This window comes from Ananas comosus, linkage group 7, assembly GCF_001540865.1.
Source record: "Ananas comosus cultivar F153 linkage group 7, ASM154086v1, whole genome shotgun sequence".
NCBI classification, from domain to species: Eukaryota; Viridiplantae; Streptophyta; class Magnoliopsida; order Poales; family Bromeliaceae; genus Ananas; species Ananas comosus.
Window position 1 is genome coordinate 2044605 of NC_033627.1, and position 25161 is coordinate 2069765.

Sequence of the window (25161 nt, forward strand, 5' to 3'; positions counted from 1 at the left end):
GGGTTGCAAACTCATCCGGGTTGGTGGAGCTCCCGTCCCAATCTGTCTCGAATGGAATAGTAAAAAAAAAGAAAATAAACGAATTTGGGACGGAAAACGATGTAATTTTTATGATTCGAAACGGATTCATTTTGACCCGCCCTGAAAACCATTTATGTTCTTAAAAAATATTCTTAAAAATAATATATTTACAAAAAATTTAAAATACAAATAAGTTAGTGCTATCATTTCTCATATATTTAAAATTTTTGAATTTTTGTTTTGAATTGTGATTGATATTTTTTATTTTTATAATTGATATTGTTAATTATATATATAATATTATTAAAAAGTATTAATTTATATTGTACAAAATATTTAATAATATTATAATTTTATAAAAAATATTAGCTGGTGAGACGGATTCGGAGCACCGGCGGAAGGCGGGTTATGAGGCCAGGCGGATTATGAAATATATTTTTTAACACGTTACGAATTCGGGACGGGAGGCGGGGCGAGATTTTGATAGTCGGGGCGGGAGGCGTGATGATGATGATGGAGAGCATGTGGTAACTGTATCTTATGAAAAAATATGGTAAGGATTCAAGAAAGATTCGAGAATTAAAGGAGAGAGAGATGGAATTTATGATAAGATTGCTTTCATGCTTGTGCCTTGGTTCAGTAAAAGAGTGCACTAACAAAAGAAAGATTGTTTAACGCAAAAGCATGATAGTTCATTTCTCGTGCCATTTTTCTTTACTATTCTGAAACCATTCCACAAGTTTATGTCATCATTTACTATTCCTCATATTTGAAGATCCGTGATGATTAAATAGTTGATCTTTTTTTTTTTGGTTAGCGTGTCTTTTAAAGATATTAAAAATCCCATCAAGTTAATGCCTACAACCAATTAAATCTGTTAAGCATATGAATATATTCATGGGCCATTTTCAATTTGATCGATATTTTGGATAACACGATATTAAAGTTCGTGTTAAATGATCTCTTCCTCTTCGATAGTAAATTGCTAAGTTTAATTAGCACCACTCGCCATGCTAAAATTATTTCTGAACCGCTTTATAAAAATTGGTTAGATATATGTATTGTTATGGATGCATTATTAATGGAGGAAAAAGGCGAAAATTATTCCATTCACTTGTAATCTCATGTCGAGTCTAAATGAGTGGAGCATGCCATGTGAAAGACACCACAATTGACAATACTGTGATGCTTCAAATTAAGTCCTATTCTCCTACAAGCAACCAAATATCGTATTAAGTACTTTGTTCAACTTGTATTAATTTTGTGTACAGTTTTTTTCTTTTTTTTTCGCCGACAGTTTTATAACTAAGGTTTTTTAATATTTATATGAAATTTGCATAAATTTAGAGGAGCACAAACGAACACAAGGGAAAGAAAAATCGAACACCGAGGTCTATAAAGAGATTTGAACTAACATATTCCTTCATGGATTTAGCAATCTCTTCCCAGTGAGTGAACCTTTCATTTTGTTCGTAGATCAAATTAATCTGCTTATAACAACAGATCTTACATCAAATCATTTGGTGCGACAAAACGACATTCTAACATTTTGACGTTGAAATCATAGCAAAATAAGCACCAAGTATCTAGCTTGATCCTGCAAAGCCTTCTACAATGTTTTTCTCTAATTAGTTCTTGGTTTAAATGTAGTGGCTCCAAGCGACCATCTCGATGATTAATTGATCTTTCAAACTCTTTCTAATCCTCACTTGATTAGTACATTCACTACTAATCCTCTACGAGAAGTTAAGGATAAATGCCTATTTTGTTGAGCTTTCAACTCTGTACAGTTTCGTATTTGATAAATAAAAAATAAAGTGAAATATAAAATGCTTATTTGAACAGCTCTAGAGCTCTTATTATACGGCGAATTAATATTTGAGCCATATTCTAAGCACTCTCTCTCGAATTCCTAGCCATTCAGTAGCTTAGTATATATGCATCATGATGTTTCATTAGAAGCAAATTACTTAATATCCCTTCATACACATATAGGAGAAGCATCATTAACTCTCTTGCTTAATCAAATTACTTAAGTATTTGTTAATTGATCTTAACATAAAGCTCTCTAATGTTCCAATTTTATCTTGCACAGCAGCAAGGGTACAGATGTAATTACGTCGAATATGATGTCCTGTTACGGAGCCGTTCCACTAGATCACCGGCGGAGTGGCGTAGAAACGATCACGCGTCGTGCCCAAAACACAAAACACCAATTTCGAACTATCATACTTTTTAAAAAATAAATATAGCTTAAAATGTGAAACAATTAATCGCCAAATTTTTTATCACTTACCTTAAAAATGGTTTGTGTATTACTGACTAGATGTGCGGACAAAAAAATTATTTTGTTATTTGATGTAACATTGCATGAACCTTTTAATATAGTTATTGAATATTTGTAGATTTTGACAATATATATATATTTTTTGTATTTAGAGATAGAAACAAATACAATGTTAGATGACCAATCTAATTATATTAAAGTTTACTTATTTATTTCCAAAATATTTAGACTAGCAAAGGCACTGTGATTTTATACTATTAGGTATCGTTTGGTTCGAGAATAAGCAAAAAGTGGGTATTCCGGGGATAGGTATAAATTGAGGTATAAGCGGAGATTAGATCAATTTTGCGTTTGGATGAAAATTGGGTTATTCCTGAAAATAAGAAAAATAGCGTTTGGTTAGGTAAGATGGAATAAGAATTAAAGTGGGTAGTTATAAATAAAAAATAATAATATTATTCTTTTCTTTATATTAGAATTAGAATTTTTATATTTTATATTTATATTTTAAAATTTTAAATATAAACTTTTAAATTTTAAAAATCAAAATTAAATTTTAAAATTTTAAAATATCAAATTTATAATTTTAAAAAATTAATTTATCATGAATATTATTAGATAATCATAAATGTTAATTAATACATTAATTACCAGATTAATTAATCATTAATCAATTAACCATGAGTACTGTTAATTAATAAATTATATAACTATAAATAATTTAATAAGTTAACAAATTAGGCTAATAAATTAATATATTAGTAAATTAATTAATTAATTAATTATTTAATTAGTTATGTTGGTAAAAATATTAATTTATTAATCAATAAAAATATTAGTTATTGCATAAACATGCTAATAAATAATTATTAATTTAGCTAATATTTTATTATTAAATTAGTTAATTTTTAATTTAGCTAATTAGTTAATAAAATAATATATATAATATATTAATTAATAATATTTTATTATTAAACTAGTAGAGGTATAAAGAGAAAAATTTGCTATTCCACCAAAAGGGTGGAACAACAAATCTCCCCTCTTAACGGGTTATTCTAGAATAACCCGTTAAGAGGGGAATAAAATAAACTCACTTCCTCTTATAGTGTTTGGATGAATTAGAGGGATAAAGTGGTCTATTCCCACTTTATCCCCCAACCAAACAATGTCTAAAATATAATTTATACTTACAAAAGCAGTGTTTGGATTTTTTTTTTTTTGGAGCATGAAAAAAATAACAAAATAACTCTAAAAAGATGCTATGAATTTACTTACTATTTTTATTATATACTAATATTGTGAAAACATTGTAGTCTAAATATTTAAACAGTTAAAAGATAATATTTATGTAGATGAGGGTCAGTGGCAGTTCCGTGAATAAATGGGAAGTGGAGGGGGGAATTTGGAGGGGATTCCACTATATAAAGCGGGAGGGGACGGCGCTGTGTCTCTGACCTTTCCCGATAAGCTCGGTGATTGCTCAGATGGGAACGCCTAGGGCATCGATCCTCGAGCTCTCCCTCTCCTCTCTCTCTCTCTCTCTCTCTCTCTCTCTCTCTCTCTCTCCCCCCTTAAAAAAATAAATAAATAATTAAAAAACTCTACTAAGCTCCAACACATCCCACACCTCCCCCTCTCTCTCTCTCTCTCTCTCTCTCTCGCCCTTCTCCGCCCTCGCAAAACCCTAAGCTCTCGCGTCCTCTTCCTCTCTCTTTCTCTCTCTCTATCGGGGGGAGATCACGGAGCGGAGGGGGAGATCGAGGGCCGGTAATGGCGGAATCTTGTCCGAGGGGGGCGTAGAGAACGGGGATAGTGTACGGGGTTGCTTACCTTAGAAACGACTCCCCTTCAACAATGCGGAGGGGACGGACGAAGAGGGGCGAGGAAGCGTAATGCGGGTGGATCGGCGGTGCTTCGAGGCCGAGGGAGAGATCGCAATTGTTGAAGTCTCAGTTGCCTTTTGGCGTGGATCTGGGACTGGGACGAGAACGGCGTAGATCGGAGGTTTCTTCTCGATCGAGGTGAGATTCTTGTTTGGCGAAAAGAAGATGGCGATGGCGTGTTCTTGTTGATCCTTTTCTTGCGAGATTTCGTGCTTAAAGAGCTCAGGAACCCCGAGAGGGGCTTTGCTTCTTTTCTTGTGCTTTTTTCGTGTTTTGCTTTGGCTTTCTACGTTTGCTTTTCCCATCTTTCTGTTGAATTCAAATTCGTGCCCTCACGCCGTGGGCAAAGCTGGTTTCTGCACACGCACCCCCCCCCCTTCTCTCTCCCCGCGAAGTGAACAGCTAAAGCTTACAGGAGAGAGAGAGAGGGGGAGTAGGTAGGAGTTGAAGTGCTCATCTCTTTTTCTCTCTCTCTCTCTCTCCAGGTTGTGTGTGTGATAGGGCAGTGGGAAAGCTGAGGGGGAGAGAGAACGCGCGCGAACGCCATCTCGAGCGTCCAAAGGTGCCTCCTTTTTTTCTCTCTCTCACACTCTTTTCTCCTTTTTCTTTTTATCTCAGTGTATTAGTACTGCAACTGTGAATATCGTCATCAATGCAAAAGGACAGGTCCACCGACCCTCGCCAAAAAACCCTAGCTTAGCCACTACTGCTGCTGCTTCTGCCGCTTCTGCAACGCGCCTCCTCCCTCGTCCCCAAAAAGAGAGCGAGAAAGGTGATACAGCTGGAGATAAGAAAGGAGAGGTCGGAGAGAGGGAGAGGAGGTGGTAGATACAGAAGAGGGCCGGTGGAAACCCTAATCTTGGCTCGTGGGGAGAGGCATGAGAGCGGGATGGAGGTGGGGGAGAACCACGCGAGCAAGCGTTCTCGGCTCGGCAACGGCCCCGTCCCCACCAGCGTCGGATCCAAGGTAGCGCGCCGCGACGAGGACGAGGGCGACGCGAAGAGGAAGCGCGGCGGCGGCGGAGGCGGAGGCGGAGGCGGAGGCGGAGGCGGAGAAAGCCGCGGCTTGGTGTCGTGGCACCACCCGTCGTCGCGAATCTACCGCGTCTCGCGCGCGTCCGGGGGGAAGGATCGGCACAGCAAGGTGTACACGGCGAAGGGGCTCCGCGACCGCCGCGTCCGCCTCTCCGTCTCCACCGCTATCCAGTTCTACGACCTGCAGGATCGCCTCGGCTACGACCAGCCCAGCAAGGCCATCGAGTGGCTCATCAAAGCCGCCGCGGCCGCCATTAACGAGCTCCCTTCTCTCGACAGCTCCTTCCCCGACCCTCCGAAGCAGGAGGTGGTCGCCGACGCGGACGCGGACGCGGACGCGGACGTAGACGCCGAAGAGAAGGACGTCTTCTCCCAGCAGCAGCAGCAGCAGCAGCAGCAGCAGCAGCACTTGACCAAGTCCGGGTGCAGCAGCACTTCGGAGACCAGCAGGGGCTCGGTCCTGTCGCTTTCCCGCTCGGAGAACCGGGTCAAGGCGCGCGAGCGCGCGCGCGAGAGGGTCGCCAAGGACAAGGACAAGAACGACAGGGACGAGGGCGCCCACGTGGCCTCCTCCCACCACCACCACCACCACCACCACCACCACGGCGTGAGCAACCCGGGACTCGGCTCCCAAACCTCCTTCACCGAGCTCCTCACCGGCGGCGGCGGCGCCCTCACCGCCGCGGCGCAGGCGAGCTCCGGCGCGCCCCCGCCCAACTGCGTCCAGAAGCAGATCCGACAACCGCCACCGCCACCAACGCCAACGCCAACGCCCGTCACTGCCACGGCCGATTACTTCGGTCAGGTCGGCGGGCTCTTTGGCGCCCCGAAAAGCCACCAACTTTCCTCAGCCTTTTCCGCCCATCAGGCCCACCATCTCGGAAACAGCTCCCATCTGGGGATGGTGCCCTTCAACATCGCCGCCGCCGCCGCTGCGGCGGCCGCGGCTGCTGCGGCTGCGGCGGGGGAGCATCCGGAGATGCAGCAGCAGTTCTCCTTCCTGCAGGACCACCTAATCCCCGTTCCGGACTACAACCTCAACTTCTCCATCTCCACCTCGGGTCTTGCGGGTTTGAACAGGGGGACCCTTCAGTCCAATTCACAAACACCTCACTTGCCTCACCACCACCACCACCACCAGCACCTACAGAGGCTCTCTTCTCCGGTTGACGGATCAAACCTACCCTTCTTCTTCGGCGCTGCCACCGCCACCGCTCCAGCCCCTGCCGCCGCCGCCGCCGCCGCCGCAGAGAACCCATTCGCAGCCGGGTTCGACGGCCGCCTCCAACTCTGGGACGGGTACAAGCACGCGGACCTCAAAGGCAAAGGGAAGAGCTGAAGAATACATGGGAGGGCATGTAGATGCCCCCATTCTTCGACGTCCCCACGCTGGTAAGAAGCATTTCCTGTTTAGATATCATTAGTTAAGATGATATATTAGTTTATTTTTGTTCCTCTATTTTCTCGGACTGCTCTTTGGCCCTTCTATGTTTTTATTGCTTTGGAGTTTGCTATCATATATATATATATATATATATATATATATATATATATATATATACTCTCTCTCTCTCTCTCTCTCTCTCTATATATATATATATGTTTGCTCGAGGTTGCATGTTTGGTTGATTCCCTTTGCTTGTCTAACTTGAAATGATGGAACCCACGCTATTACAAGGAGAGGGGGTGGTGAGCAAATTGACGAGTGTCCATCTTGAGGCACTCTTACAATTTCATTTATTCCTCCACACACCAGGTGTCAAATAGTTACTGCGCTTTAGTGTTTGTATATAATATATATTACATTACATTACATTACATATTACGTTGGAATACTACGGACCCGCAAAGCCAATCATATGTCGTTCACTGTGGCTTAGGACCTCCCACAATGTATTAGTTTTGCTCGTATTGGAACTTAGAAATTACTGTGGAAAAGAAAAAATACATGCATAAACAGAGCTCCACAAAGATAGGACTAATGTTTCAAAAAGCAAGCGCTAGCTGTACAGCAGCCGGGTCGTGGCAAATGGTAGATTGGTAGATTGCGAATGCTCTTAACTTGAGATGCTGTCTCGGTTCAAATTCATTCACAACTTAACAACTTAGAGTCGTGAAGTAAGAGGATATATATAGTGATCTTTCTATGCATGTGAAGTTGAATTTGCTCGCGTGCTAACTCGTTCTATTCAAGTTCTCTTTACAATTCATTGTATGTATTTGCATAAATAAAACTCGATTAAGTGCATATATATATATATATATATATATATATATAATACACTAGGTAAAACGAAAACGAGATGTACCTAGGCTATTTCGGGCAAATACAAAATTGTTGAAATGAATTGACAGGTCAATTGATAAAATATTCAAGTGTGCCCATCTAACTAACAAGTTATAAACAAAGTTCTAAGGAATACCAAATTCTAGATTTGAAATCAAATTGCCGCAAAAGCAATCAATCTGCAAAGTTCTGAAATAATTGTTTGAACACAAAATTAATCAAAGTAAAGATGAATTAACAGTAAAATTTATGGATAGCCCTTGTATTATCCTCATAACATTGGGACATTGCCTCTGTACTTTTCACTTGGGCACTTTACTTCCTAAACTTTTATTTTTATTACATTTAGTCCTGTCTATAAGAAAAGGTTGATTGTTTGTAAATTTTTTTTGTAAAATAACATTTTTGACCCTATTTGAATTTAATAGAAGTAATTTAGTCATTTTGTATGAACGGAGAAAATAGTTATTTTTATCGTACACTAGATTTATTATTATTATTATTATTATTATTATTATTATTACAGTCAGAGAGGAATTCTCTAATTAATATCTGCGAAAGTTTAGTAAGTCAAGGTATTCAGATGAAAAGCATACAAAGTAATCTACATCTAAAAAGATGATATTAATTGGAAAAAGATTGGTGGAGTTAGTTGAAGATACCAACTTGAATTTAGAATGCCATGTCTCATGTATTTCTAGAGTGATAATGTTCTAGATAAAAAAACCCGTAAAAGGATCTGAAGTTAAGGAATCATGGAGGAACGAAGAGGTTCAATATGTTATGAAGGTTTACTGTGACTGAGGCAGAAAACAAACTGGATAGAAATAATAACATAATGGAACCAAGGAAAATATTGGACATTCTTGTCAAGTTCATCACTTTGGTTGAAGATTTCTATTGTGGAGCAGTCACCAATGCTAGCATTGTTGTAAAAATCATTCTTGTGATCATAATATCATTCAATCCATGAAACTATGTTTTCCATAAGATCCGCATCACATATTGACACCACTTTGGGGGATTGAACATGATTTGCATCATAGGATTACATAGTTTTACCTGCCTTGTAAGATAGTTATCCTATTAATGCAATTCTCTTGTACTTGTTGTGTGCTTTAGGAATTTTTGTTAGTGTTAACATCTTTAATGTTTTTACCGATATTGATAATTGATTGTTGATTGATTTAGGTTGGTTTAAGTCATAATTTTCTAGTTGTTGGTTGCATGTCCTGAATTCATGTTGTAATGTTTAGAACTTTACAGGGTTTTGTATTAGATTATTTATATTTTCCATTTAGCAGATCTCATGCCATTGTTACTTCTTTTTTTTTTCCCCTTTATGCTTTAGATTGAGGATGCTACTATACTTGCAGCAATAGTAACAGTAGTGCAACAAATGGTTGATAGTAAGTACAACACACCAACAAGTGAGACAAGAGGTTGATAGTAAGTACAACACACCAACAAGTGAGACAAGTGTTACAGTTTTAGAGGTTGTTAAGTTGACTGGGAGAACGACCAAGTATATGGCAGCTAAAGAGAATCCACTAAGTTATGAGGATGTGAGGATGTGACCAAAATGAGCATTATCAGCATCTACGCTCAGCAATATGGATTTGCTACCCTAAGCTTCAGGTCTCCTGTGCTGGAGTGTGAATAGGGGAAGCTAGGTGTAGTCTCTTAGGAACAAGTCTAGGGTTGTCTTGATAGGGATGTTGAGGTTGTTGATAGTGCTCAAGATAAAGACTGATGAAATGGATGGAATATAGTGGAAGTCCTATGTGAGAGATCGCAATTCTATATTCTTATTCTCTATAGAATGAAGAAAAACTAAGAGAAAAGATAAGATGATTTTGATGATTCATTATCATGCGATTGATACTGTTGCTTGAGCAGGCACAGCGGAAGAGGACAAAACAACGTCATAAATGCCCGTGTCTAAGTGGAACGCTGAGTGGGTGTACTATCAATCTTCCTAGGTCCTCGTATTGAGATTAGTCTGGTGCGAAGCTTGGTCTTGTAAATAGTAAAAACTGGTGTGTTGAGCTGCCTAATGATGCCATTGAAAGTGATTTATGGTGGGGGTGAGCTTAGTAAGTGTAGGGTTGTATCGGATGTTTGGTTCTGCTGGTGGGAAGTCGAAGAGTAGGGTAGCAGCTTAAAAGCAAAGGCATCTAACTATCTTAGTTGGAGCAAGTTGCTGGGTTTTGCGACCACGTGAATACTTAAAAACACATAATTCCTTTTTATTAAAGATTTGAGACACGGAATATCAGCAGTGGAATACATCATGTTGTTGACTGAATCACAATATCTGTAAGTTTGCTTTGGATCAGATCTATGGGCTCTAAGCCTCAGTTGTCGACCTTAAATCTAGTGTGGGCTCTTTGTAAAATTGGTCGCTCCTGAGTTTCTACAGATTTTGAGGCTGCCGAGGTTATAAGTTTGTGAATAGGAATCAATGCATTAAGATTTTACATCAACATCTGGCTTGTTTTGTGTCGCTAATATTTAAGTTAATCTAAAGTAAGCATGTATATGCTCCAAGCAACCTTGTTAGTTATGAAAAGTTGTGCTATTTTCTGATTAAAGTAATTTCCTGGTTATAGCAGATCTCCTAGCCTTCTGCCCTTCTATCAAGAGGAATCTTCAAATATGTCAATTCCGAGACACTCTTCGATATGGTGGTGGTGTAGCTTGTATTGACGTTATCTTTGTTTTAAGGAATTATTTTGCTCGTCATTGATGCTATTGTTTGCATGAAACAGAATTTTGAAATGTTTCTAAAATTTGCACGTCTAGCTTTATTCACAACATTCAATTCTAATGATCTATGCATTTTGCTTACACGTATCCGAACACTAAACATGGCAACTACATTATTAAACCATTCCCTGCTTCAATAATATCGGTTTGGCATTGCTACATGCCTCCAGTGGTCCAAACAAAATTGATATTCAAGGGCTTTTCTGAACAAGTTTTCAGCTTCTATCTCCATAATTGCCGTTCTTAATTCACTTCTTATAGAAGGCTGGTATGCTGCTGCTGTTCCCTTGTTAATCTCAATTTCACCATTACCAAAGCATGATACATACTACATTCTCTATTCTAAAGAAAAAAAGTATAAGGAAGACTGCATTATGTGATCTGCCTTTTTTGGTGTGGAAACATTCAACACTGCTGGTGTTCAAACTTGCTGTATGCTGGTCAATTTTCTAATGTAATAGTCTTCCTAGCTCATCCCACACGCCCAAATGCCAGCACTGATGAGAACACCCACCATGCGACTGCTGCTCTGTTAAAGTTTTGTGGTGAATTACTCGAATTAGTTAATATCAATGTGGCAGTATGTGTTTTAGTCACTTACACTTTTGACCTCGAGTATTCAACTGTGTGACAGGAATTGAAGATGGCCAGGCCTCTTCCAGCATTTGGCATCGGAATCGAGTTGATTGTTTTTTATCAAATGGACTTGCTATGACTTCGACTATATGTACTGTGGTATTTATTTTCCTCTGCTCTCATGATTTGCATTCATCATTTGTCGGATGGATGGTTTTTTCTGTCTTTGGTTTGAGTAATGGACTTTTTATTTTTTTTTTTTACCGATTATAACGGCTAAACTGTCTCGTGCTTCTTCATCATCATGTATGGACCCTATAATGAGGCCGTTTTAATGCTCTTGTATCCTACTTCTCTAGCAAATTTGGATGCCATTTGGATTGTGCTGTCTCATTTATTTTCTTATTTGGTTTAAATAGTTTTGTGCAATAACTTCCTTTTGTTGCTGCATTGTTACTGTGAACAAAACAAAGTGGCACTCATCAAGCGCCATGAAGCTGCGGCTTCGTTAGTTTAAGCTAAAGGTGTCCGTGGACCTGGTCGGGTCTGGATAGTTAATATACTATACCCGTACCTTAAATAAAAATGGTTAGAAAAAAAAAAATATACCTTACTCTTGTAACTTCGGGTTGGGTCCGGATCTGGGTACTTAAGTTACTAATATATCCGTCGGGCCTATTTGAGCAGGTTTGGCTAGTGACTATCTGTGTACTATCCCTTTAAGACGGGTACTGGTCGGGTCTAAAAAAATCACCCATTTAACTTTAATAGGTAATTTCTTTTACCCGTATACTATCTATTTTTTATCGAGTCCGGTTCGGGTTCAGATAGGATCCGGGTCGAGTATGGTATATCGAATATTTTGGACAGCTTTAGTTTAAGCTTGTGATATCTTATCTGTTAAGGCATCTCTTCAGAAGCAGCAGTTTTGACACAGCAGATTTCCGACCAATCTTTTTACAACCGCTGGCCGCTCTGATACTGTGATGTTATCTCCAGATGCACGGATAATTTATTACCCTAACCAATATCTTCTAGAGGCTGATGACTTAGATCGACTAATCTGTGGCTTTATTTGGCGTTTTGACACTTGGTTTTACGTCATTGCTTAGATGTTTCAACTGTTATAACCTCTCATTTACGACATGTTATAAATGACATGCGGACTCGCAGACTCACTCAAAATACATATTCGTACATAATAGAAGCACGAGCATTCCGTGCCATTTCTACTGTGTATTTGTGAGGTTGTAATAAAATAGAAACAATGGGATGATACTTAAAAAAGTATAACAAATATAGCACAAGATGATTAAATACAAATACACTATCCAACAAGAGAGATGATGCTTAGGGTGCGTTTGGTTCGCGTTATGAAAGATTACTAGGAATAAAAGATATCCGAGAATCTTATTCCTATTCATTCTATTACTAAGAATGTGGAATTCCTGTGTTTGGTTCGCACGGTAATATTAATTAACCATGTTATTTAATATTACAAAAAAGAGAGCAATTTATTTATTTATTTATTTAATTATTAAAAAAATAGAAAGAAAAATATAGTCGAAATTAGAGAGAGTGAGAGAGTTGAAATTTTAGAAAGAGAGAGAGAGAAAGCTTAGTTTAGAGAGAGAAAAAAAAGTTGAATTTTAGAGAGAAAAATAAGTTTAGAGAGAGATATAAGATTAGAGTGTAAAGAAAAATAATATCAATTAGCCGGCGGGTAAGAAGAAAGAAAGAGATTAAACATATTATGATTATCCCAATCCATTAATATGAGGATACCCACCCTCCCTCAAAAAAATAAAATTAGTATTTTGGGGTGAATCTTATTCCCAAGTGAATCCAATATTATCAACTAAATTACTTAGTGCGTTTAGCCAAACACCGTCATATTTTTTTATTCCCATTGGATTACTAGGAATCTTTAAAAAATAGCGCGAACCAAACGCACCCTTAGAGTTATCCGCTAAAGATCAAGACCAAGCATGCCACTGGCACATTTATTTATATATTTGTTTTTAAGCATTGTTCTGTTTTCTTCCAGTTTTTGTCAATCAGCAACAAGGAATAAATAAAGATGCTTCATTTCCCCGGTAGCATCAACCACTGTTTCTCTGAGTCCATCTTTGCAGTTGCCTCCGCACACACTTCAATACATCTGTACAATTCACCTCCAAGCCTTCGAAAAAGACGATTCATCATTCAGTCAACAAGTGAATTATGTTTGCACGAACGAAAAGAATTAAGAGAAAATTTCAAGCACATCCAATCGACAATCTTATCAGCTGACCCTTGTATTACCCAAACAACAGAAATTTGCGAAAATATTTCGACGTAACAGCTCAATCATGTACCACGGATGAAAATGAACAAGGCACTAACACAGAGGTAAGATGGATTTATACATTCTGAACTGAAACTCCCGCAAGACGTACAAGAAACAGTTGAAGTCACATTATGAGTATAGGACATTTGGATTTAAAAGTTTCGAGTTCCATAAAAGGTTAGTAGCACTATGTAGATAGATCACCGTATATGAGCATATGCTACTGCACCAGATACAAACATTATGTCTCCTTTTGATGATACAGCTGATCTCTCACATTATACACACGCCAAGGTGCTTAGGATTTTTCCAAAACGAGGACTTGCCCCCAGGTTGCACTAATAAAACCAACATGATTAAGGCGAACTATTAGAACTGAAGAACATTACCTCTCACAGACAACATGGCAATACACAGGACTTCTCTTCAGTAAATATATAACAGAAGCAGTCACGAGAACGAGAAGCGAGTTTGCTACTCCGGCGGAGTGACAAAGACCAGCTTTTATATTTGTTATCCTTCCCTTCTAGTTGTACTTCTACTCCCCATCTCTTGAGAAAGATCCCATGAGCCTGATTTTTCCAAAAGAAATGGTTAATCACAATAGCGTATCCGCTGGAAAAAGGAAGATAATTTTAACTTGGAAGTCATACACAAGAGGGACAAATTATCAAAACCAACTTAGAAGCACTAGGAGTGACAACTCTTCAACAAAATTTTACAGCCACTGTGTGACAAATCAAGATTGTTAGTAGCGGATAGCCGATACAAGGGGTATCAAAGCAGATAACGGAAAAAGGACGCCATAGCGGCTATTATCAACCCATTGCAGGATTTATAATAAATTATTTAAATGCTTATATTCCTAATTGCATTTGTATTTAAAAATGATAGCAATAATATCTTAGTTCTAAATATAGAAGTATAACACTTTTAATTTCTTTACACTAATATTCCAAATAGTGTTTCTTTTTAGGATAGTGATCCTTCGTAGCAACGATGATCCTTAGTGGCCACCAATAAACTAATGTTGTCACCATGTTCCTTTTCTCTCCACACGAGTAACTTAATTTTCTCATTTGTTTCTTGTAAGAAAGATGATTGAATATTTTCTCCAGCACCCACTAAGTACTTTATTTCCTCCATTAGAACAATTCCAAAGGATTTTACTGATTTTAGGACTGATCTGACTAATCGAATCTTTAGAAAATTGAAGTCCAAAATTAACCCCTTTTTGTCCCGCTATAGGGGCTGCTATAGACGAAAGAACGACCGCTATGATTCCAGTCCACTATGTTATGCTTTTAATATCATAGCGCAGCGTTTACTCATTAAAACCGCTATAATGGCCATAGCAGCCGCTATTAAAAACACTGACAGATGACGTGGTAGTCTCACAAAATTATACAGCATTCTGGTCCTACAAATCAACTTGAGAAATCCAAGACGCCCCTACTAGGTTTAAGAATGAGAAACCAGCACTACACAGAGAGAGCAATGCAAAAGGACCAAAACTATCACATACAAGTTATGTATTTCAACATTCTCTCTCATTGGCCAGAAGTCCTTTTAATGCAACAGGCTAACTGGGACACCCAAACGATATTTTTGTATGTTTCAGCCATCCGAGTCTCCTAGTACATAAGCACTCACTAATCTATTACCTAATAATAGCATAATTTGGCCAACCTTCCAGCAGCTTTTCTATTTGAGAAGTAGAAGCTAAGTACTTGGCAACAAAGAGATATGTAACTTGAAGTTTATGATGGGACACCAAAGTAAGCCACAGGATGCCAAAAACCAGAAGATACCTTAGCGTGTGGCTTTAGTAGGAAGCTATTTAGAGATACTGAACAACTTTTCTCAACTAATACTATTGCAGAAGCTCCATCCTCATAAGCAATTCCTTATCCACTATCCAAACTTATTTTCTACATTGAAGTTCCTGTAACAACTTTACTGAAATGACACTATTACAGAAGCTTCAGCCTCACACATAAATCCCACATCCAACTCTGTCTAGAACTACATTCCGCAACAAACCAAGGACCTTCAGAGCTTTCTTCACTGCTTGTATGGTTGTCCTTTGTTTACTCTCCCTCTCTTGCCATATCAAATATGAATCCGGTTAGGCCTATGGCCATCATATTATTTCTCATTGTCTTAACTTGTCTACTTTCGTCCCTTAGATGTGGTTCCTATTTAACCAAAACACATAAATACAATTATAATACCGCCCCTTACTGCTATTTTTTATCCATAAAACATGAACATCTACAATCTACAATGGATAAATTAACCTCAAACATAAAAAGTTACTTCCACCCTGAGATAAGCATTATCCAAAAAAAAATTTATAGAACACTATTTCCTTACACCCAAGCCCAAAAGAGCTAACATCATACATATGAATTATCGTTGGCGAACTCATAAAGAAGAGTGGAAAAATACCTCTTGGGATCTATTTTGTCCGATGTTGTTCCCTTGGCTCAGAAGGAATTCATCTCGAGGCAGTACATCCTCCGTTTCATAAGCATCCTCACCGCCCTCCTGTACGGTTCCTCAAAGGCGTTTGCGACCCAGCACCCATCCGAAGAGCCCAGAGGGCCATTTCCCCCTTCCCTGGTGCGCTCCTCGCTGGGCCGAATGGCAACAAGCGTGGCCCCTTTCAGAGCCATCCCGCCAGGGAGCTCCAGGTGCTGCGCATACCACAGCCGCATGCTGAGCGCCGGCATGAGGGTTCGGTGTGAGGTTCCCGACACCGAAACCGGCCGCACCCGCAGCTCCCGCAGTTGCGAAGCGTCCATCGTCAGCACCCCCTGCCCGTCCGCGTCCGTCAGATCCAGGGTTTCAAGCGTCTCGTGATCAGCAATTATCGGCTGCAACAGGTAATGGCGAGCGGAGGCAGCTATCAGGGAGCTGATGGTCCATACAACCCTAAGCTTCAGGCTTCCATTGGTGTAGAAGGATTCGGGGATGTTTCCATTGTCGTCGGCGCTGCCGCTGCTGCTGCTGCCGCTGCAGGAGGCGTCATGGGAGGTAGGGTTAGGGTTAGGATTTGTGGATTTGGGCGAGATGGAGGATGCGGCGAGGATGACGCAGCTGTCGAGTGTGGAGCCGAAATCGGCCCTCCACTTGAGGAGAACGCCGTCATCGATCCCAAGCTCTCCCGCGGGGAGCTCGATCCGGAGGCGGCGGATCTCCTTGAAGTTCTTCAAGACCTCGGAGGGCGAGTGGTGGGAGACCTCGGAGGCGGCGACGGAGGAGTACGCGGCGGAGGCGCAGGAGGCGGCGGCGGCGGAGGAGGAAGAGGAGCTCCTCCGGGGACCGGCAGATGAGGAGGAAGAGGAGGAGGAGGAGGAGGAGGCGGTGGCGGGGGCGATTATCTGACCTAGGGCTTGGAGGGGCTTGACGAGGCCGCCGAGGACGAGGCGTGCGAGGTGGGAGAACACGCCGCGGGACCTCGCGGCGCCGCAGGACGCGGCGGCGCCCGCGGCGGAGGGGTCGTCGGAGATGACGCAGTCGACGCGGACGAGGACGTTGTCGACGAGGGGGACGAGGCCGTGGAAGCGCCGCGAGACGAGGCAGAGGCGCCCGAGCGCCTTCACGTCGCCGATCCGGTTAAAGATCACCAACAAGATCGGATCCGGGAGCCGATCGAAGTGATCGACCCCATCCGCATCCGCCTCCTCCTCCGCCGCCGCCCACGGCCGCGCTCCCCCCAGATCCGGCGCTTCTCCGCCCACCACCACGGACGACATCGCGTCCTACACCGCCGATCTACACCAAAAAATTGCACGGTTCGAGGGTGCAGAAACCCTAGAACGCGGCCATGGCCCTCGATCCGAGGATGGGATCAAACCCCGCCCCTAGCCCTAGGGAACAGAAGGGGGCAAGGGTCGAGGGGTCTCCGGGACGACGAAGACGACGAGATAAAGCGAGGGAAACGAGATAGTGGAGATAGAAACCCTAAAAACCTAACTCTGATTATCTAAATAAATATCGACAAGGCGAAAAAGAAATAGATTTTAAAAAAATGGGAGAAGCGTAGGTGAGAGAAAGAAAAGTTCGCTTCCTTTCTCTTTCTCTTTCTCTCTCTACCGTTTTATTTTTTTTAGAGTTTTTATTTGTATTTTTTTCTAATTTTTTCTTTTGGTACTAACGCAATTTCAAATAGTAAAATTATATAAGATTTGTTTATTAATAATGACTTAGGATCTAAAGTATAAAATGTATAATAATAATCATTTGTAACGTAGGTTGTTGTAAAACTGGGGCACATAATTACTTTTTCATCAAGTATATATAAAGCAAACATGTGGATCTAAAAAGTAACTCGAAATGCCTAATAATTTCTTGTGAAAAAAACATTCGTCCATATATTATGAATATATACAATTTAATTATTATAGAAAAAGTCAGGAAAAATGCATAGCAAATATAACATTTGTGGGTATTTACCGTGATTCAGATTATTTTTTATTAGATCGCTTATTTATTTATTGGCGTAAACATGCATTAATTAACGGGAACGCATGTTGTGAGATAATAGTCAAAGCCTCATCCACTACGGGCCACAAAAAGTCTCTCCAACCACAGGGGTTGACTAAATCCACGCAAATTCAAATTTGGTAGATTTGGTCGTGCATGAACATCAATTATCGACAGCTGGGGTGGCCACAGCGATCCAAATATGATAAGCTTCTTAAACCCACCTAGAAAGCGTGTCTTGCTCTTGCCCACCCATGGATATTTTTATTTCGTGTTGCATAGGATTAGCATAGGATGAATCAAGGTCAAATTAACTGGATTATTACTGGATAAGATTGAAAGACAATTAGAAAAGCTAAACCAGTCGAAGGGTCGACCATTTTCAACATATCTCAAACGAAATTAACTACAGTTGCTGCAAACACTGATTAGCAAAAAAACAAAATTTGAAGTGCAAGAGTTAATTTGGGGCTGCAATCCTATAATTTTCGAATTCAGTATAATTATTTAAATTCAACAAGCACTACACCGGAATAGTCATTCAAGTATCAATGCTAACCACCATGAACTCGCCGTTAAGAATTGAGCATAATTATTCATTGCATATCTTTTACATTGTTCTTACATTCTGCTAGGAAGAAAAAAAAAAAATTTATTTGTTCATCTGATGATGATAAATGACAATGAAATTTTGTAGAATTCATGGCATCCATCTCTTCGATGCTATAAAAAAAAAAAGAAAAAAAAGAATACAATTTCTCGTGAAACATTAGTTATCGTTATCAGAGGTATCATAGAGGTTTCGTCCGCATCTGTCGCAAACTTGCTTCGCTGCTGGTTCTTCTGATTTGGTTATCTCCTTCTGTAGCTTTGGCAGATCGAATTCTAGCACATCACTTAATGCCTTTGATGCTTCAGTAAGCTCTTCAAGACTGAAAGAGGGAAAAAAGAAATCAACCATCACAAAATCTTAACCTGGAATGGTAGTCTCTCAACATTTAAAGTAATGTAGTAACAATGCAGGTAAATTAATTAGTAGGTACACCAATGAATGTTGTATCTCATCAACCGGCTATGAACTCAAACGAAGATGACAAATCAACAACTCATATTATCTCACGCAGACAGGCAGAGAATTGTGATAAATGTAACCTACAATTTCAATAATTAAAGCTTTGGACTTGTACCGTATTGGTCCTCTTGGTAGTTGAATTGTCAATTTTCATTTTGGTTCCCCAGATGGTAACAGTAAAACTTGATGATTAATATTAATATAAATATAGTGTAGACCAATAGTTGCAAGAATCTATGTTCTAGGGACTAGTCAAAAGACCTAAACTTCAACAACATAAAAGGCAATTTAGCTGATAGTTTACGTACGAATTGCTATCATTTGAATGAGAGCTTTAAAAAGGCATTAAAAAAAATCTTTAAAATGCTGTTAACCGACAAAGATATAGTGTCTAATAGTCTACCACCTATAAGAGGATTAGGACAAAAACCATAAGAAGAGCACAAGTAGAGAACTAATACCAAGTTACCAACAAATTAGATAAAGACATTAGCATGGATGAGTTTTTCTACCTGATAGAGAGAGGAGGAGCTAATCGGATTACAGTGTCATGTGTGGGTTTTGCGAGAATGCCTCTCTCCTTCAACTTGATACATAAATCATAAGCAGAAGCTGGAGAGAGTGCTTTGCTATTCAAGTCTACTGCATTGAGCAACCCTCGTCCACGTACTTCCTTTATTATCTGGGGGAACTTTGTTTGAATCTTTGATAACTGCTCCCTGAATTCCTCTCCTAACTTAGCAGCTCTGTGAAAGAAATGAGATTAGGTTAGGTATTTCTGAACAATGATGATGTTGAAATTTACAATGAAATTTCTATTTTCACTCAGTAGTTCATTGAATCGTAGAAAAAACAGTTAGTCTCAAGTCTAAGAAGGCGAAGAATACCTCTCAGTTAGTCCTTCCTCTTTGACTACATTCAATGCTGCAATTGCCACTGCACTTGCCAACGGATTCCCACCAAACGTACTGACCATTATTATTTGTATACAAATTAAGAGTATGTTAGTCACAAATAATTACATATTGAAAGCAATATATAATAGGAATCACTTTTCCAGTAGATCGTTGAATTATCAACGACTAAGAAAATTGTCGCAGAAATAAAACAGTTACAGTGATGACTTCTTTGTCATCACACTATTGAAGGGATTAGGAGAAAAGGATTCACCTCCCATGCTCTCCAGGCCTGATACACAGCATGATATCCTTGTCAGCAAGAACAGCACTAACCGGTATAACACCAGCACCTAGAGCTTTTCCTAATATCTGGTGCATGTGAAACAAGCTTATTTAAGAAGCTAATAGAATTAAATTGACAGAGATTTCAGACGGAAGCCAAAACAATTAAGTGAACTCACAGTAAACAGAACAGATTATCAGAAAAAAAAATACCAAAAATAAATATATTCATTTCAAGAAGAACTAAAAATTCACCCTTCAGAATGAAGTTTTAGAATATGACTAAAATGAACTATATTAAAAGTGTTAAGAAGATCTCACCACCACGTCCGGCCGTATGTCTTCCCAATCACACGCAAGCATTTTTCCAGTGCGGGCTATGCCTGTTTGAATTTCATCAGCAATCATAAGAATGTTGTATCTTGAACATAGATCCCTGACGGCTTTCAGATAACCATTTGGCGGGATTACTACCTGAGTGGAGTTCAAAGAAACACATTATAGCGAACAATGTATCAAGATCATAACTCTGATCAACTAGGATCTCACATCTCAGCTGAATATCATCACAGGGATTGCGGTGAGAGACTTAGTGTTAGATCCAACTTAATTTCATGTGACTTAAAAGCATTAAAGTGAAAGACTCTCGTTTCCAGGATATAAGACAAAAGGTTCAAGAAAGAATTAAGTGAAAGAAAGAGGACTAATATGTTAGATCCTACTTAATTACTTTCGTGAATTCATATAACTAACCCCAATATGTATGGGAGTTAGGCTAAGTTAAGCAAAGCACCAGTGTATTAAAGGAAGACTATCAAAATAAACCACTGCTCATCTCATTACTCAAATTTACAGTTGCAAAAGACTCAAAAAATGGAAAAGATGGACGAAGGGTTCTTAAGCACACATACTCCTGCCTCTCCTTGAATTGGTTCAAACAAAAATCCACATACTCGATCTCCATGATCTGAAATTGAAACAATCAAACTAAACATTATCATCAGGACAAACATAAAAAGAATCAAAGTTTAAATTACAGATTCTAACCTTTAAAGATTCTCTCGAGTGCATCTATATCTCCAAAATCGACTTTTAGATGACCAGGAACCAATGGTCCGAAACCACGGGTTGCATCGTTGTCGCAGCTCATAGAAATCACGCCCAAGGTCCGACCATGAAAACAACCACAGCAAGATACAATTATAGCCTGCAAAATACTTTACTCTCAGCTATATGACATTTCAGCAGTATAAAACAGTATGATTGCCAAATGCTCTACTTTTTATTCACGAAAGATGCAAGACCCTTCTTACAGTATACTAAGACATGACATGAAATAAATACAGTCAGTTACATACAACAGAAATAGTAACTCAGATGAAGAAATAAACGAATCGAAGAATTTAAAGTCCAATTACCAGAGAAAATTTACTAAGATTGATATGAACAATGAGGATGAGAATTCTACACATCATCTAACATTACGGGAAAACTTAGAATTTGAAATAAAAATACTAAACCTTGCTCAACTTCCTACCTCATCCCTGGGTATCTTTTTCTTCTCGTAACCCCATTTTCGTGCCAATTTGATCGCTGTTTCAACACCTTCAGCTCCAGTATTCATTGGAAGCATCATTTCATATCCCAACATGCTTGTTAGATGCTCCGCAAAGACAGGAAATTTGTCATTGTAGAAAGCTCGAGAACTGAGAGTTAATCTTTGTGCCTGCTCAACTAAAGCCTTCATAACTTTCGGGTGACAATGTCCCTAAGAACCAATACGTAAAAATCTTAAGGTCATCATTTGAGTTACTCAAACCAAGCACTCAAAAGTGAAAAACACTGTTGCTGGTTTAAAGACATCAAATATACATAGGAAACAAATTGATGTTCCTTTCATAAGGTTTGAGTACCTGATTCACGGCAGAGTAAGCAGATAGGAAGTCAATGTACTTTTTTCCTTCTGGGTCCCATATACATGTGCCTTTTGCTTGAGCAAAAACCATGGGAATAGGATGATAACTGCAGATAATCACGAGTTCAGAGCATTTTCAATTTTTCATGGCTTGTTTTCATACTAAAATCTTTCATGTGAGATATTAAGAAATGGAAGAGAATACAATGAACTTTAGATAAAATTTCAGCTTTTAGCCAACCATTCTGTAAATCCTGGGCTCGTTATCATCAAGACTACCATCTTATCAGTAACTTAATCCCACTCTCCCACTCTTGATCACACCATCACCCTGAAAGTAAATCCATTTGATCACACAAACCACAACTCCAAAACCTAAGAAAACCCTGTATCAACTATCAAGTGATTGGCCTAAATATTAAGCCGTCACGCCAAAGCTTAAAAAATCGATGGGCAGTGAACCCCGTCAATTCAGAATTGGAACCATGAGAGTTCACTTATCAAAGAGAACACGGCGAGAGTACCAACCAACTTGTGGCTCAGCACATTAAAAACGCTCTCCTCGAATTACCATAGTTGACCTTAACAAGTCGAATCTAATTTAATATCACAATTAACTACTTTTAGCAATTATTTGCGAAGCTCACCTTGCATTCTTGAAGGTTAGCATGCAAAGAGGAGCATTTTAAACAAATAAAAACAAGACAGAGTATTGATTCCCAGTATGGTTATGAATTTCCATGAAATCGTTCCCGAGTTATAGTGTGTCAGATATAACAGCGTCATTATGATTCTTCTGGCTAATAAACACCAATCCACAAGCCCACAATTCGATTTTACTAACCAAATATTCCCAATTGTTGGATCGTTTTCTATCAAATCAATCTGTTTGTTCCATACCGATCATGTAGATGAGGAAAGTGTGTTAAATAAATACAGTTCCGAGCTAATTTTATATCAAAATTAATCTTTTGGACAACAATACCGCAAAGAGCGCAAGAATCACAATCCGTAAACCATTTCAGAGTCCCGGAAACAACACACGTACATAACAAACCCTCGCTGAGAGCAAAAGAGCATAAAAGGGACCAAAATTGAGCAATTTCCCACACCCAACACTAACACCACTGGATCAGAGCATCAGAGCATCAAAAGGGCATTGGAGGAGCTAGGTAAGCATGGGAATTGAGGGGTGATAATGGAGAGCTCACTTGTGGGCGCTGTGCTCGTGCTCCAACCTCATGAGCTCGTCGGAGGAGAGAGGAGGGGCTCGCTCGGGGAGCGTCCACACGCTTCTCGCGCCCACGGCTCTCCTCAGAAGCCGCTGCAATGGGCTTCTCGCCGCAGCAGCCATTTTGAGCCTCTCTTCTCCGCGAGAAATCGCGATCGGAAGAAGCTCTTTCACGCAGCGTGCGCGCGAGAGAGAGAGAGAGAGAGAGAGAGAGAGAGAGGGAGAGGAAGAAGAAGAGTGGGTGTGTCCGAATTATTATATAATAATAGTAATTTATTTATGATAATAGCTCACAAACTAAAACATTGCTATTTATTTATTAGGACAATTGTTTATATATTTCTGAAAAAATTTTGACTTTTTAATTTACCTTTCTTAGAAGGTTATTATTGAAAATATTTTTTTATATTCCAACCTATTTTAAATTTGGTAAAAAAATAATATTTGTAACCATAAAAAAAAATTTATGAAATATGACTATATTTTACTGTCTAGATTACTAAATTTTATAGACAGAACCAAACATAGTAACACTATAAACACTGCAATCTAACATTATATTACTGTATTAAACCAAACAAACTAATATAGCATCAGTAGTAATCTCATTTAGAAATTTAAGATACCTGGATATATTGAAATACTCTGTAATATTACATAATTCGAACCAAACGCGCTCTAAAGTTAAATTCTGTTAGTAATAATTATTATCTGTATAAAATTACTATTTTGTCCTTTCAAGTATATTCTTTTACCGTCACCGATTTTTTTTATTTGTCCATAAGTCAGAGGCAAAAAAAATATTTTAATTTTTAATTTTTAATTTTTTTTAAATATACCTTTTTGTAATTACCAATATTTTTTATTTGCCATAAAGTTTAGAGCAAAAAAAAATATTTTAATTTTTTTTAACTCTAGTGAAAATTTAACTCATGTTTAACTTGAACAAATTTCGGACACGATATCGTGCCACTGGCACTTAAATTCATGATGCTCGTACTCATGATGAATATTATATAATTTTTTTACATTAATAATTATATAAAAATAATTTTTTCAGAGATGCAAAGTATTTTTCTAAAATAATTAGTTCGTCTCAACTTATTATAATTTTAGGAGTTTGGGCCTTTCGTGTCCTTTTTCGTAGGGTAGAGAGAGAGAGAGACAGAGAGATCGCACACGCAAATACTCTACACACGTAAACTACTTCCTCTCTCCTCCTGTGTCGGATCCTCTGCAAGCAGAGATGTAATAAGTCGCACCATCCGCCTACACAGCATAATCTGATTGGTTCCCATGCGCTCTAAAATTATAAATAAATACTCGACTTATTAAGAAAAAAGAAAAAATAAATCATGTAAATGTGCTACGGCGTGGATTATAAGTGTTTGAATAATAATTAAAACTTAGTTTCAAAATATAATAATTAGAGATAATTTAAATTTTTATTACTTAATTTTTATTATTTATGTATAGAAATAATGTCCACTATTGATATTATTTTATTGTGCTCACTCTGCTGTGCACAGTTTAATGAAATCGCATGATTTAACTAGAAAAAAGTCCCACCATAAATTGGGGTGTAATTAAATTGTGTTATTAATAAGTAATTTATATTATTTATTTATTTTTTTTCCTAATATCTAATTTTTATATTGTTTTAATTTAAGATTATCTGATCATTCACCTGCTTTTCTTTTGACAAACAATCCGGTTGTTCGGAGGCGAACGATTAAGGTTGCAGCTGATCCTGTCTATTGTGGTGGTGCGTGCACACATTTTAAAGTTTCAAAAGGATAGGGCACGCCTTTTGGCGTATTAGGCTTTAATTGGCTTTATCCCAAAAATCACCAACCAATGCCTAAATAAGGCAACATTTTAAAATTTAAAAGTGTGGTTTATAGACTAATTTAAGATTATAGTGTTCAAATGTGTTCTGAATTTTTTCAAATTTTTTTCTAACTGATCGTTTAATAGTATTTTAAGAAACTACTGAGAAAATATTACATCCAATTTTTTTCGAGGTTACACGCAGCTTTTTGAGTTTTTTTCTTTTTTCACTGTTCAAAGTAATTTGCGTTCTA

At 38.8% G+C, this 25161-nt stretch overlaps 3 protein-coding genes across 8 annotated transcripts; 1 reads left to right on the plus strand and 2 right to left on the minus strand.

Annotated features, from left to right (window-relative positions):
* LOC109713201 (transcription factor PCF6-like) lies at positions 3740 to 11251 on the plus strand. Of its 4 annotated transcripts, none has more exons than XM_020237195.1 (4): positions 3740 to 4329; positions 4677 to 4753; positions 4853 to 6618; positions 10917 to 11251. In XM_020237195.1, exon 3 carries the CDS (start codon positions 5081 to 5083, stop codon positions 6563 to 6565), a length of 1485 nt encoding a protein of 494 aa, XP_020092784.1. In that variant the 5' UTR covers positions 3740 to 4329; positions 4677 to 4753; positions 4853 to 5080; the 3' UTR covers positions 6566 to 6618; positions 10917 to 11251. The 4 variants fall into 4 exon arrangements, with proteins under 4 accessions (XP_020092784.1, XP_020092782.1, XP_020092786.1 ...); XM_020237193.1 differs by having other exon boundaries at positions 4858 to 6618; XM_020237197.1 differs by lacking the exon at positions 10917 to 11251 and adding an exon at positions 10129 to 10262 and having other exon boundaries at positions 4858 to 6618.
* On the minus strand, positions 12829 to 17321 carry LOC109712917 (F-box protein At5g46170-like). Of its 2 annotated transcripts, XR_002216996.1 has the most exons (3): positions 15639 to 17321; positions 13577 to 13759; positions 12829 to 13040 (listed from the first exon to the last, which is right to left on the minus strand). XR_002216996.1 is itself a non-coding variant. In XM_020236723.1 (2 exons), the coding sequence occupies exon 1, from the start codon at positions 16946 to 16948 to the stop codon at positions 15677 to 15679; it is 1272 nt and encodes a 423-aa protein (XP_020092312.1). In that variant the 5' UTR covers positions 16949 to 17321; the 3' UTR covers positions 13228 to 13759; positions 15639 to 15676. The 2 variants fall into 2 exon arrangements, 1 of the variants encoding a protein (XP_020092312.1); XM_020236723.1 differs by lacking the exon at positions 12829 to 13040 and having other exon boundaries at positions 13228 to 13759.
* Positions 18243 to 23309, minus strand: LOC109712988 (ornithine aminotransferase, mitochondrial). 2 transcript variants are annotated; one of them, XM_020236890.1, is made up of 10 exons: positions 23058 to 23309; positions 21845 to 21953; positions 21469 to 21699; positions 20979 to 21138; positions 20843 to 20898; positions 20253 to 20405; positions 19921 to 20018; positions 19638 to 19718; positions 19263 to 19496; positions 18243 to 18610 (listed from the first exon to the last, which is right to left on the minus strand). In XM_020236890.1, the coding sequence occupies exons 1-10, from the start codon at positions 23198 to 23200 to the stop codon at positions 18448 to 18450; spliced, it is 1428 nt and encodes a 475-aa protein (XP_020092479.1). In that variant the 5' UTR covers positions 23201 to 23309; the 3' UTR covers positions 18243 to 18447. The 2 variants fall into 2 exon arrangements, with proteins under 2 accessions (XP_020092479.1, XP_020092480.1); XM_020236891.1 differs by lacking the exon at positions 23058 to 23309 and adding an exon at positions 22088 to 22202.

What these genes read in the sequence shown, in the direction of transcription:
- LOC109713201 (XM_020237195.1), top strand. Translation starts at nt 5,081, where the DNA reads ATGGAGGTGGGGGAGAACCACGCGAGCAAGCGTTCTCGGCTCGGCAAC.
- LOC109712917 (XM_020236723.1), bottom strand. Translation starts at nt 16,948, where the DNA reads ATGTCGTCCGTGGTGGTGGGCGGAGAAGCGCCGGATCTGGGGGGAGCG.
- LOC109712988 (XM_020236890.1), bottom strand. Translation starts at nt 23,200, where the DNA reads ATGGCTGCTGCGGCGAGAAGCCCATTGCAGCGGCTTCTGAGGAGAGCC. An exon ending in AAAAGATACCCAGGGATGAG is followed by an intron (nt 21,139 to 21,468) that starts GTAGGAAGTTGA and finishes AGTATTTTGCAG; the next exon opens with GCTATAATTGTATCTTGCTG. An exon ending in ACTCGAGAGAATCTTTAAAG is followed by an intron (nt 20,899 to 20,978) that starts GTTAGAATCTGT and finishes TTTCAATTTCAG; the next exon opens with ATCATGGAGATCGAGTATGT.